The sequence below is a fragment of the Aotus nancymaae genome, unplaced genomic scaffold, assembly GCF_030222135.1.
Source record: "Aotus nancymaae isolate 86718 unplaced genomic scaffold, 86718_ANA_hifiasm-v0.15.2.pri h1tg000036l, whole genome shotgun sequence".
In the NCBI taxonomy this organism is placed as follows: domain Eukaryota; kingdom Metazoa; phylum Chordata; class Mammalia; order Primates; family Aotidae; genus Aotus; species Aotus nancymaae.
The window spans coordinates 82,568,496-82,581,507 of record NW_026988450.1 but is presented as its reverse complement, the minus strand read 5'-3'; the positions used below and the strand labels follow the sequence as shown (position 1 = coordinate 82,581,507).

The window sequence follows — 13,012 nt, the reverse complement described above, 5'->3', positions numbered from 1 at the left end:
TGGACATCTGTGTGGGCAGCGTCTGCAGGGCCAGCAGAGCCACCCATGAACACTCAAGAGAGTGGAAAAGAGGCCCAATGGCAGGCTGCGGGGGACCTTCAGGAACCCTGCACGTCTCAGAGGCTCGGTAACATGACAGGGCGGCAGCATGCGTCTGTGCACACCAGGAGGCCTGCTCTTTGCAGGACTTGTGAAATACACATTGCCATTGCCGCCATCACTTTTTCTGGTGAATTAAGCCCAAAGGATGATGTTGGGAAACTTTTTTTGTACTCTGATAATTAGCAGTGGGTGAATTTCATGGTGATTCTGTTGGACAAATCCTGGAGTCTGGAAAATGAAAAAACAAAACAAAATGCAGGGAGAAAGGTTATCTTTAAATAGATTGAATACTTAGAAAAGATATTACAGGCAAATCAATGTAAATACTTAGAGGGATGATGAGAGAAGCCTACTTCTCAGAAAGTCTTCTCATGTTAGGCAAGGTTTGATTCATAAATGTCAGATTGGATGACACAGGGCCCTTGTTTGAAAACTTTTAATGCCTTTCTTTGTAAAATGAAGTCTCAGTCTCTCAGCTGATCATCAAGGCTTTTCAAGATCCATCTGCAAACTTCATTTCAGGCCTCACCTGCCACTTCTCCCCCAAATGCCTTCTCTCCTGTGACTTTTGCGCAGCCCTATTCAGGCATTGTTTGACAGACACCCCTGAGTGTGCTTCCCACTTGGAGACAGATGTGTGATCTGGAGTTCAGGAGTGGTGGCTGCAGCCTGGCTTAGCCGGGACTGAAAGTGCCCAGGGGTCCAGAGAAGAAGTCAAGGTGGGAGACCCAGGAATCCTCCAGGCTTTGTGGTGGGCAGAAAGAGAAGAGCAGTGAGCGACCCTGCAGTCTGGCACAGAGACCAGTGCTGGCAAGCCCAAAGGTGGAAGCAGTGAAAAGGGCGTCTCATGCCAAATGGTAGAGAGCACTCTGGAAGGGTGAAGACGGGACTCTGCCCAGTGGGTTTGGTGACAGGAGGTGGCCAGTGGCCTTGTTGGGTCTGTAGGGCACACACCTGTTCTTTGCTCACTCTCTTCTCTCTGTGATGCCTTTTCCCACCACAGACCCTCTGTGGCCAATGCCACCCTCCAAGAAGCGGTCTTCAGGTGCTGCAGAGTTCTTAGCACCTTGTTTACCTTCAGGTCAGGCACACTGGCCTCCTCTGCGATGTCAGGCCAGCTGGGGACCTCCTGCTTCCTCCTGGGGCTGGTCCTGAGAACTTGGAGTGTGTCCCCTGTGCTGCCAGGGGACAGGAGGCTGCAGCCTCTGCTCCTAAAAAGTCTGTCCTTGGCTTGGTTCTCCTTGTCCTTGGCAGTGATTTCAACCACTGTCAGGACTTGGGCACTGTGGGGTTAGAGTTTTTAAAGGGTGGGAGTTTTTAGCCCGTGGAAAATTTCTGTCAGTGAAGGAGTCACTGTCTTCTTTAGGCTTAGCTTCGGTAGCAGTCACTATGTCCACATGATGGTGCCATGACCCAGAGCCTGCGTTACAGCTCATGGATGGGTTGGTCTCCCTGTATTGTATGTGGTCTGTTTACCGGAATGTGGAGGGCTTGTTTGCACATGTGAGGCCCTGGGGACCTGGGTGTCAACCATCTCCATCCCCCCACCCTTTCCTTGTGTCACATTTACTGACAGGTAAAAGGAGAAAAGATTAGCTGTGCATTCCCTCCCCTTTCCCCAATCTTCTGTCAGGTTCTCTCTCGCAAAGTGAAATAAATCAATATTTACTTCTAAAATCCTGGTTCATGGTATGTTTTCCCAGTTAAATGAAATTGAAACAAATAGGAAAAGAACTAAAAACAGGTCTCAGTTCACTCTAAACAGCAAATCAGTCTAAATGTACTGACAGTTTCCACTCAGAATAGCTCTCCAGCTCTGGGGGAATTCTATCAGTCCAAATCAAAGGTTCCTTCCAATCCGTAATGTTGGAACCTCCTTTTCCATTTTTCTCTCAGAATTAAACATGCCCTACCTTTTGACACAGCCCTTCTCACTCACATAGACTGTAATAATCACAGGTTCAGGATGAGACCTTTCAAGTCAGTTGGGCCCTCCCCAGAGAGAGCAGAGTCAGAAGAGGCAGGGAGTAGGAGGCCACCCAGTGCCAATTGCAGGCCAGGAAAGGACCCAGACATGTTGCGAGTGGGACCTCATGGAGGCTATCCTAGCCGACTTGCCATCCCTACACCTCCTGGGAGTCATTGCTCTCCGGTCTGCCTGGACCCCATCCCCATGCCTGCCCTGGGACCTCAACACCTGCACAGGCCGCCCCTGCAGGAGCCCAGCTACTCCACAGCACGATCATTCACTGTGCCCTGTGCCTGCCCTCTGAGACTCAGCTTCCTCAGCGGACTGTGGTTTTCTTAGCATCTGGCGCCTAGTGGATCATCAGTCAGCAAGTACTGAGCACGTGCTGAGTGCCAGGCATTAAGCTTGGCTCTGGGGAAACAGCTGTGAGCAGGCAGACATGGTCCTGCCCTTGTGGAGCTTGCCATCTACTGGTACCTGGCAGGTACCTTCCAGGCAGCAGCAAGTATTTAGAAAAGTGTGGTTGAGGCCAGGAGCAGTGGCTGATGTCTGTAATCCCAGCACTTTGGGAGCTGAGGTAGGTGGATCACTTGAGCTCGGAAGTTTGAGACCAGCCTGGGCAATGTGGATAAAACCCTCTCTACCAAAAATACAAAAATTAGTTAGGTGTGGTGGCACACACCTATAGTGCCAGCTACTTGGGAGGCTGAGGCAGGAGGATGGCTTGAGCCCAGGAGGCGGAGGTTGCAGTCAGCTGAGATCACACCACTGCACTCCGGCCTGGGCAAGAGAGCCTGTCTCAAAAAAAAAAAAAAAAAACAAAACAATGTGAAGAATGAATGAATGAAGGGATTGAAAGGTCAGTGCTGTTATTGAGCACCCACTTTGCGTATAAAATCTCCTTCCGTTCTCCCAGGAATCCTCTGAAGAACACGTTTTGGTCCGTTTTACAGATGCGTAAACTAGGTTGTGGGGAAGTGTCTTGCCCAGGCCTCATAGCTTAGAAATGGTGGAACTGACGCCCCAAGCCCAGCAAGTGCAGGACACAGCTCTTCCCACTTTCCATTCAGACTCACCTGGAAATGAAGGGGTGTTCCTGGCACCCCTCTGTAAATCTGAAGACTCTCCTATCCCCCAGCTGGACAGTTCCAGGCCCTTTGCTTTCCTCTCGTGTTAGTTTCTAGCCGTTCATCGTTTTTACTGCTCTAAGGTCTCAACTTCATGTCTTTGTTTCTCATCTTGAGATCAAAGACAGTTACTATTTACAAACAGCCCAGAGCTGGCAGCATCGCGGATGTGGGGTATTAGCACCAGCTGGCATTTGGTCTTGCCTGGAATCTGGCAGCTTGGAGCTTCAGAGAAAGGCCTGGCCATAGAGTCCATGAGGTCCTGTTCCCTGACGGACACCCAGAAGACTCTCCTGTCCAGCCCTGTGGCAGTGAGTTTTCACCAGCAGGCCTTCCCTAAATAGTTGAGGCATTAGTGTTGATGGACGGATGACACCTGGGGAAAATCAGGCCTGCTGGACATCTGCTCCTTCCTAGTATGATACAGATCTTCACGCAGAGGCGAGCTCCCTGAGTGGAAAGGCAGAGAGCTCTGGATGGACCTAGTGCCTTTATCACTGACAGATGGACCAGCTATAAACTTCCAGGAGCACCCCACAACCCCTACCCCTGACACTTGCATAAATAACCCCCACAATGCTTTCCAACTCTCATACTCTAGGTAACCGCACACGTGCTGGAAGCCCCGGGAAGCAGCTTGGCATCCGGAAACATTTGCCACAGCTGGGGGCAGGTTGCTCTACATTGCTGAGCCTTGCTCTGTTCATCTGTAAAATGGGCATGAGAACAAGCACAGCCTCGTAGAGAGGATCCATGGAGAGTGGACACCCTCCCGCAGTGCGCTGGTTGCTCCTAAGCTGTAGTTTGTTACTTTGGACCTGGAAGTGGGCCCTGAGTGACCTTTCTCCTGCCCTCCTCCACAGGTCACCGAGGAGGAGCCCAGCTCCAACCACACGGTCATGATCCAGGAGACCGTCCAGCAAGCGTCCGTGGAGCTGGCCGAGCAGCACCACCTGGTGGTGTCCTCCGACGACGTGGAGGGCATTGAGACAGTGACTGTCTACACACAGGGTGGGGAGGCCTCAGAGTTCATCGTCTACGTGCAGGAGGCCATGCGGCCGGGGGAGGAGCAGGCTGTGGAGCAGCCGGCCCAGGAACTCTAGACTTGTGGCATCGGATGGCCACCGCGCGGGGCTGCCAGGCTCTGCAGGCACCCAGGGTGGGGAGGCCGCCCTGCCTGCCCAGCCCACAGAATGGTGCTCTCCTTTGCCCTCCCTGCCTGGCAGCCTGATGGGACTCTCCTCATCCAACTTGGGGTAGGCAAGGCAGTCAGCATCACCAGCAACACCACAGGACCCTGTCCCCAGCATAGACACACCCCCCGCAACACTCATCATCCGCTTCCCAAAAGACGTCAGTGCCAGCCCCCCGACACATGTGCACACCTTCAGCCCTTGCTTCAGGATTCAGAGACTCCCACCCCTGTCAGCATCTTCCCTGCATCAGAGTCCCAGCTCCTTGACCCCCATCCAGGTGCCAAGTGTTCATCTGCGGCTGCTTTGCAGTCGGGTGAGAGGGAGACAGCCGTGACATAGAAGGTGACCTTGTGGTTTTTGAATCACTGCTGAGGGGATGGGGTAGGAGAATTGTCCTGGCTTCGTCTACAAAGTCCCACTTCCCTGAGTATCGAGGGCTTTTGGTATCAAGTGAAGTAAATTCACCCCGTCACAGGGCCTCGTCCTACCATCCTGGAATTGTTGCGCTTTAAAAATAAATGCACTAGTTCACTGTTCACCTCCCGTTCTAAGGAGGTGAGGTGGATGGATAAAAACATTTCCCCTCTGAGTGCTTTGCTTCCTCAGTTAGGTGGGATGGCTTCCATTTCCCCTTCCCAGGTTGAAATCTTGCATTTGGGGCCCACTCAGAAGGACCCCTATCCAAACCCAGGCCCTTAAAATGCAGACGATGCTCTTTCCTCTGCATTTAGGTTTGCTTTTGAAACTTTTGGAGGTTAGTGACCTCACCTTCCATTTCCTGGCACCCAGCATTTGGTTTGCTGCCAGCCGAGAAGTGGCAGTGCCTTCTCCACTGCGTATTTGGGAGGAGCAATACACTGACCATCAGAAGCTTCTCACACAGGGCTATTTGACCAAGGTTTCTAGCCTGGGAGCTCGACATTTGCAGCTCCTGCTCTGTGCACAGCATTGTGGGGACACTGAGTTGAGTCCTGCTACACCCAGCCCAGCCCTGGGATGTCTTGACATCTTCACCAACATCTGACACCCTGAGGTCAAGATTTATTTCCTCTGAGAGCCCTTTCTTGCAATGAAATCTGATGCAGGTATAGAAGCAAATAAAAGAGTAGCTGCCCTGTTGAAGAGGGCAGAATTCACTTTCTCCCTGTCACCAGCCCTCTCACCTCACCCCAGCAGGGCCTGAGGTCACCTCCCAGGAGAAGCTTGAAAGCTGCTGCCTTGATTCAAGTAAGAAAGTGACTCCTTGCCTTAAGCAAGGAAGAGGGAGAAACTGCTGGCTTGGGGTGAGTTAGGGAAAGCTTCGCCGGTGGAGGTGACCTGTGATAGGGCCTGGGATCCTAGACAGGCTTCGCACATCAGAGATTGGTGTGGGAGGGAGCAGCAAGGGAATTCCAAAGAAGAGTCACAGTGAGCCCTGGGGTGGGCAGATGGGAGACGGACCTGAGCCATGAGCATTTGTGTTTGTCTGGGGGCAACTCTAAAGCAAAGGGCAGAAAGACCAGTCAAGGCCAGATTCTAGAAGAGCAGGGATTCGAAATGGTGGATGTGGATTTTATTCTGTAAACTGTGGGGGAGGCAGTGGCCTTTGGTAGAGGAGGGGAAGGGTGAGGAGGTTAGGGTGGTTCTCCAGAAAGAGACATCTTGCTCATGCATCAGCATGGTCTGCGTTGAGATGGGTGAGTGCCCAGGTCGCAGGCTGAGGACCTGAGCTTAAACCCTGCTCTGTCACTTCTTATCCACATGCCCTTGCCATGCCATCAGACCTCTGAGCCTTAGCTTACCCATCTCTGAAATGGCTCTGAGGATAATCACTGACTCCTGATGATTAAGAGGATTAAATGAGTGAAGCCCTGGAAGCTGTTAGCAGAGTCCTGGCCCACACTCTGGAAATATCACAGATTGCTTGTATTTCTGGCATGGGGGTCTTAAGCATGAGTATCCCTCAGACTCCTCCCTCAAGAGCATAAGGTAGTGAGAAGGGGCGGGCACGAAGGTGGCCTGGGAGGACTCCCTGGGTGTGCTCTGTGCTCTGTGCAGCCTGAGTGCAGAGCCTGCCCTGCCTGGACACACAGACCCTGTGTCCTCACTTTCCCCTCCCACCCCCTTGGATTACGAGGAAACACAGGAAGCTGAGGCATTCCCAGTGGTCCTGGCTGACCAGGCCTGGAGGGTATGTGGGTAGGGCAGGCAGGAGGGCTGGTTCTCCATGGTTCTTTCCTAGGGAGCTGATGCTGGGCTCAGAGGGGAAGCTTTCTCAGCCAGTGGTTCGTTCATGTGACTGTGAGATGGAGCTTCTCATGCTCCCAACCCCTTTGGCTGTTGTTCTCCCATACTTTTTGACTGGTGGTGTTTTGTGTCAGGTAAGGTGAAAGTGGGTGCTGAAAGGCTGAATTCTCTACCCTATGTTTTAGAATGTGTGTTAAGTACCTATTGTGTGCCAGATACCATGGAGGCTCTTTCATGAGCAGCTTCCTATTCAGACTTCCCGTCCACCTGTGTCTTCCTAAGACTGAACACTGGCTCTTCTAGAGAGCTTAATCTACGCAGGGAGTATGGGTGTTCTCATCACGGCGACCCAGTGACTTTAGTGCTATTGTTAGAATTTTATTGATGGGAACTCTTAGCACCAGGAATTTAAGTAACTTTGCTCGACGTCATACGGGAAGTGGCAGAACCAGGAATTGAGCCCAAGCAGTATCTGCACTCATAACCAACGTGCCTCCTGCCAGCCCTTCTCTTGCCTTTACAGCTGAGAAGATAGTGGCTCAGTAAGTAACCCGTGTTGGGGGACACTTGAGGCAAGAAAGTGAAGCACCTGGGACTTGAACACAGGCATGACGTTCTCGTTCCCGCAGGCACTTCTCACCCTCTCTGTGCCGTGCTGCCTCCCTGTCTATCAGCCCTGACGCCAGGAAGGCAGCGCGGGCCTAGGACATGGAGGACAGAGGTGAGATGCCAGGTCGGCTACAGGGAGCTGAAGCCCAGGGCCACATGGCCGAGTGTGAGCAGAAGTCTAAGAGTCCCAGGGCTGTCCCAAGGTCAGAGACAAGGTGGAGGCAGGAGTCAGGGACCAGTCAGGAGTGCTCTGTAACACTTGGGCTGGGGAGGAGACCGAGGTAGCATTCAGTTGGCCTCCCCCTGGGAGAGCCCTGGCGCTTCCCACAGATGCAGCTTCACAGATGACACCCCCCTCGCACGTGGATTGGCTTTGCCTCTGTCATGTGACTGGCCTCCAGGCTCTCATCTACTGAGGAAGGGGAATTAAAGAGCTGAAGCCCAGGCAGCACGGACCTGGCCTGACCTCATTGTAGCAGGTGTGTCAGCGTGGGCAGCCTGGGCCACCTCTCCCCCACTAGCAAGGCGGGTGATAAGACAGTAATTGCTGCAAGGCACCAGCACTCCTTGTGCATCGGGGCTTGCAAAGAAACTTCTGTTCACTCAGTATTTGCTTCTCAGGACAGCATTGGAGGGGTTCGTGTTCTCACCCAGTGCGTAGCTGTAGAAGTTTATCAAATAACCATAGTGTTAGAGAGAATTACTGGGGTAGTGTTTGTGATGTGCTCAGCACAGCCTCTGGGGCTGAGGGGAGGCTCCTGCCCCACTTATTAGTGCTCAAATGTGAACGTGACCTTGCGACTTGGCTGTGCAGCAGCAAGTTTGAGATGCATTCGTTGCTCTGAGTTTTGCAGTTTTGAGGAGACATTGTATAACCTGTATCTATGGGGCTAATTTAACAAATTAATTTTTCTTGTAATAAGTATTTAAAATGCATGAAGTGTTGTCTCTGATGATTTTCCCCTTGTTCTTCAGTTCCATCTTCTAAGGCTGGGGAAAAAGGACCATTTGATTCCAAATCCATCTCCCCACTCCACCCTTTTTAAAATTCGAAATGAATTGTCCATCCTGGCCTTGGATGAAATCCAGGATTCCATCCATCTCCCCACAGTGGGAATAGTTTGAGGTTGTGGTGGGAAATCTTTGGGAATCAATTAAGTAGACTAACACTCTGCTGGAGGAGCGGGAGAAAGTGCTGAGGGGGAGACTTCATTTAGCATGCGCCACAAAATTTCCTGAGTACATTATTTTCAAGTCAGCTCAGCCCTTCTCTTAGCCATGATGCGGACACGTTTGGTTTTGATTTTAAAAATCCTAATCTATCACTGTCACCATTCCTGCTGCAATTTAAGGCTTCGGTGGTTTGTGGTAGATAACAGTTGTTAAACTTCCTGCAGGCTAAGAAGGCAGTGATGGTTTGGTTTATTAACTATCACAAAGCCGACAAAACGGAGAAGAAAGGTCTGTGTAGACAGAAGAAGGCTGTGTCAGGCCGGAGGCCGCGGGGGAACCAGGCTGGAGAGAGGGGCCCCCGCTGCCTCTGCTCCTCATGACCCTTCCATTCTGCAGCTCTTTCCTTAGCATCCAGAATCAGACCTGTCGATCATAGAGAGATGCCCCAGACAGCAGCCTTGGCCCCAGGGGAGTGTGATGGGCCAGGTGAAACTGATAAAGGAGCTGCAAGTGACAGAACTGCTGTGAACACTTAGGCCACATGCAGGTACCTGGAGGGCAGCTGGCCTCAGGAGACAGATTCTGCCAGGCCTGGAGGAAGGGCGCTCACTCTGCTTCCGTCCTGTGTAGGTCACAGCGTTATTGACTGTGATAATTAATAGAGTCCACCCAGTCCAGGCATATCTAGAAGTCTTATCAGCTGGCACTCTGTAAAGAAGTGTGGATAATCCCAGCACTTTGGGAGGCAGAGGCGGGTGGATCATAAGGTCAGGAGTTTGAGACCAGCCTGACCAACATGGTGAAACCCTGTCTCTACTAAAAATACGAAAATTAGCCAGGTGTGGTGGCAGGCACCTGTAATCCCAGCTACTGAAGAGGCTGAGCCAGGAGAATCCCTTGAACCCAGGAGGCGGAGGTTGCAGTGAGCAGAGATTGCACCACTGCACTCCAGCCTGGGCATCAGAGTGAGGCTCTGTTTCAGAAAAAAAAAAAGAAAGAAGAAGAAGAAGAACTGGATATGCTGTGAGCGACTGAATCGTGGCCGTGTCTGGGATCAGAATCCCAGGTTGGAGTCATCGGTTCACCCCTTACGGGCTGGGAACATCACATGTTCTCTCTGAGCCTCAGTTTTTCCATTTCTAAAATGGAGGTCATAGTAGCACTTTCCTCATCAAATTGCTGTGAGGCTTCAATAAGATGATGCACGTCAGTTTTCTGGCATCCACAGGCATCCAAGGAGGCTTCATTCTTACCGTCCTTGTGAGTGTCGTTGTCATTTGTGTTCTATGGTAACCATGTTGGATGCATAAGTGGCAGAACAACCTGGAGGGCAGGTTCCCTTGCAGGAGACCCAGAGGCTGGGGAAGGCTAGAAGGGGCTTCTCTGTTGGCAATGATCAGGAAGGGCGGTAGGAGAGACACGTGAATGCAGAGCAGAGACCGTGAAGAAAGGCCAGAACGCCAGGGCCAGAGGGACTGAGGGAGACGGTCACGCGGCTCCACTTCACAGATAAGCAAACTGAGGCTCCAAGAGGGAAGGGGGCTCCGCTGATGGCACAGAACAAGTGACTCTTGAATTGGTAGGGCATGTGTTTTCAAGGGGCTGAGATATCTGCTGCAGTCCCGGGAGGGCTTGTCCCTGGTGCTCCATTCTCTGAGAGCAGCGTCCCTCCTGGCTGTTGCTGACCCAGCACCCAGACCTTTCGGAGAGACACCTGGGAAGGGGTCCCTGCAAATCCACCCCCACTACAAGGATAAGCCTCTCTTACAGGGGGTGGCACTCAGAGCACATGCAGGCATCAGTGAGAAGGAGCAGCAGTCACTTTCACATCCTAAACCCACTCAGTCCTGCCTTCGTGTGATTCAGACACCGGGTGTCGGCAGCATTGGGAGCTCTGGCAGCCTGCATTGGGTGGGGACCCTGAGCGTTGGACAGTGTCAGGCCAGAAGTTCACGTGACCCACCAGAACTTTAAAACCTGTCCCAAAGTGCCTTGTTTCTCTGTGGTGAGCAAAGATTTTCTTGGAATATCTACAAACCTGAAGCTATTTGTTCCCTCGGTTCCTCCACCGATCCCTGACCTTCCTCTGTAAGTCTCTAAAGTAGGGAGGTTGATACTGACCTCCCACAGTAGAGGGGAGGACTGGGTGAGAAATACACATAATCACATTGGCAGAGCATGCACGCATGACCGAGGGCAGCCGCCAGCATCCCACTCCTGGTGACAGAGCCGTTTCTCAAACGGGGGCTGATCACACGGAGGGCTGAAGCAACTGCAACCCTCATGTGGTGTCCCCACTTCAAACTGCTCAGCGCCCTAGGTAACAGGTTTGCTGCATCTCTAGAATTGAACATGTCTCCTGGAGGTATTTTCATGTGGCCAAAATCTACAGGTTGAGTGCAGTGTAACTGGGGAAGTTTCTATGACCGAAGCCCTAGCAACTGTCAGGCGCCTTGAGTGTGCAGAGGGTGATCACCCCTGGCTGCAGCTCCTTCTGCCCACACTTCTTAGCAGACACCTCACATGCTGCAGGCTGGACAGAAAGACGAAGAGGACCGATGGACACACTCTGCCTTTCACATTCAGGTCAGGTCCGTTAACCCTGTTTACTCTGCCCTCATGAAGCCGGCATTCCAGAGGCTCAAAAGATAGAGCTTGTGCCAGTCACCGACCTTTCCACAAATTCTAGATGTCAGAGAGGGAGGGCTGGAGGAGGCTGAGGTTGGAGCATGTTCTGGGCAAAGGGGAGTAGGGAGGAGGAGAGTCCCATAGACATTGGAAGCTAATGTGCTGGGCGTGTCTGCAAAGAACCCTGGATCTGAACAGCAGCTCTTACCTTTGTAGGGCCACCCAGCCCTTCGGGGGTTCCGATGAAAGCCGTCAACCTACTCCGCAGAAAAACATGTACACACACAAAACCTGGGCACGGTTGTAAGGGGTTCATGGGCCCCAAGTTAAGGGTTTTTATCTTATTTAAATTAGTTGTGCAGCTTTGGGCAAGTCACTTGGGGTGTTGGCACTGCAGTTTCCTTCCATCGAAGTATGACAATGACAGTGAGTGTTCCCTGAGTGCTCATTACATCAGCCTCAGCAGTGGGGGCTCCCCAGCCCAAGCTGACCCACCCCAGCCGGGTGCCAGCAGAAAGTAGATGTGGAGGACTTATGGACTGCCCTGAGGAGTGGAGGAGTGTGGCCCTTCTCTGCTTCTCGGGTGGCCCCACTTTACTCTGCATTCTCGCAGTAAGAAGAGAACAAGCTTTGAGCTCAGAGGAACCTACATCCATGCCTCAGCTCTACTAGCTGTGTGCCCTGGGACACATCTCTTTTGATTTCAGAGCCTCAGTGTTTTCATCTGAGAAATGGGGGTACTCCATGCTTACAGCTGTTGTAGAAGATCTGTTACCTGCCTACCACCTCACCTGACCCAGAGCAGGTGCCCACATGAGTGTGACTGCATTTTGTAGGGAGCCAGGAGCTGTGCTCACTTTCCCCATCTCTGCCATGGAGTCTCTCAGTGACCTTGCATTGTTTGGGCCTTGTTTCCCTGGCAGGTAGTCAGGGGTTTGGGATTGGAGTATCTCTGAGGTCCCACTCAGCTCTCATGCATTCTGGGTTGGTATTAGCCCTGGAGAAGGAAGGTGTCAGCTCAGTATGGAGGAGTCTGGGATTGGGGTGATGGGTATAGAATGAAGCTCCATTCCACAGCTCGCTGGTTCCAGAGCCTCAGGCAATGTGCTCAGTCTCATTGAGCTTCAGTTAGCTCATTTATAAATGGGATGTTCGCACCATCTGTAGGGTTAATGCAGTGTTCTACACCTTGTCAGCTAGTATACTTAGTCCAGAGTGCCTACTCAGTATTTGATAGCTGGTATTACTCTGTGCTCAAAGAGAGTGTTTCAGTCTCTCTCTCCTTGGAGGATTCTTGATAGAGTCATGGGCTTCTGCATCCCTGTAGGGTTTGGCAAATGTTTTTGGTACAGCCAGGTGGATACTTTGTTTTGTTGGCCCTATGGTCTCCGCTGCAACTATTCAACTGCACCATTGTAACGTGAAAGCAGCCATAGATAGATTGTATGTAAATGAATAATTATGGTTGTGTTTCAATAAAGCTTTATTTACATAAAGAGGTGGTGAGCCAGATTTGGCCAATGGACCATAGTTTACTGACCCCTGTCCTAGATGCTCTAGTCTACAGGGCCAGACTCACAGAAATTGCCAGGGTATTTGTGCTTTATTTTGGTTTCCACCAACCAAGCACTTTTACACTCACAATCAAATTTAATTTTTACGAATGGCATGCCATTTTAAAGAAGAATAAACTGAGGTCACTGGTTGAAGAGTAGAGACCTTTCTGCTATGATGGATGGGAGATGGGAGGGGATGGAATTTAACTAAGATCTTATTTTGCCCCTGGTTCTGTGTGTGACCCTAGGACCACTCCGCTTCGCTCTGGGCCTCAACTTCTACTGTGTGGAAGGGGCTTTGGGATGTGGCCTCATCCTTTTAGCACCTACGTATCCTGAGATTCCAGACCAGAGTCTCAGGGAAACAGCTACAATCTGATCAGCTTTAGCAGCTTCTAATTCTTTTAAAGCTGCTCTGAGGAAATG

At 51.5% G+C, this 13,012-nt stretch overlaps 1 protein-coding gene across 4 annotated transcripts in view; it reads left to right on the top strand.

Moving 5' to 3' along the window:
* Nucleotides 1–13,012, top strand: part of ZFAT (zinc finger and AT-hook domain containing) — a 257,157-nt gene that overhangs the window by 227,023 nt on the left and 17,122 nt on the right. For 3 of the 4 annotated variants that reach the window (XM_021675914.2, XM_021675917.2, XM_021675916.2), the window contains one exon: nucleotides 4,062–4,974. The exons of the other annotated variant lie outside the window; for it this stretch is intronic. In XM_021675914.2, the coding sequence (XP_021531589.2) occupies nucleotides 4,062–4,301 (240 nt within the window). In that variant the 3' untranslated portion in view covers nucleotides 4,302–4,974. Of the gene's footprint in view, nucleotides 1–4,061; nucleotides 4,975–13,012 lie in introns of those variants that run through there. 4 annotated transcript variants of the gene reach the window in all.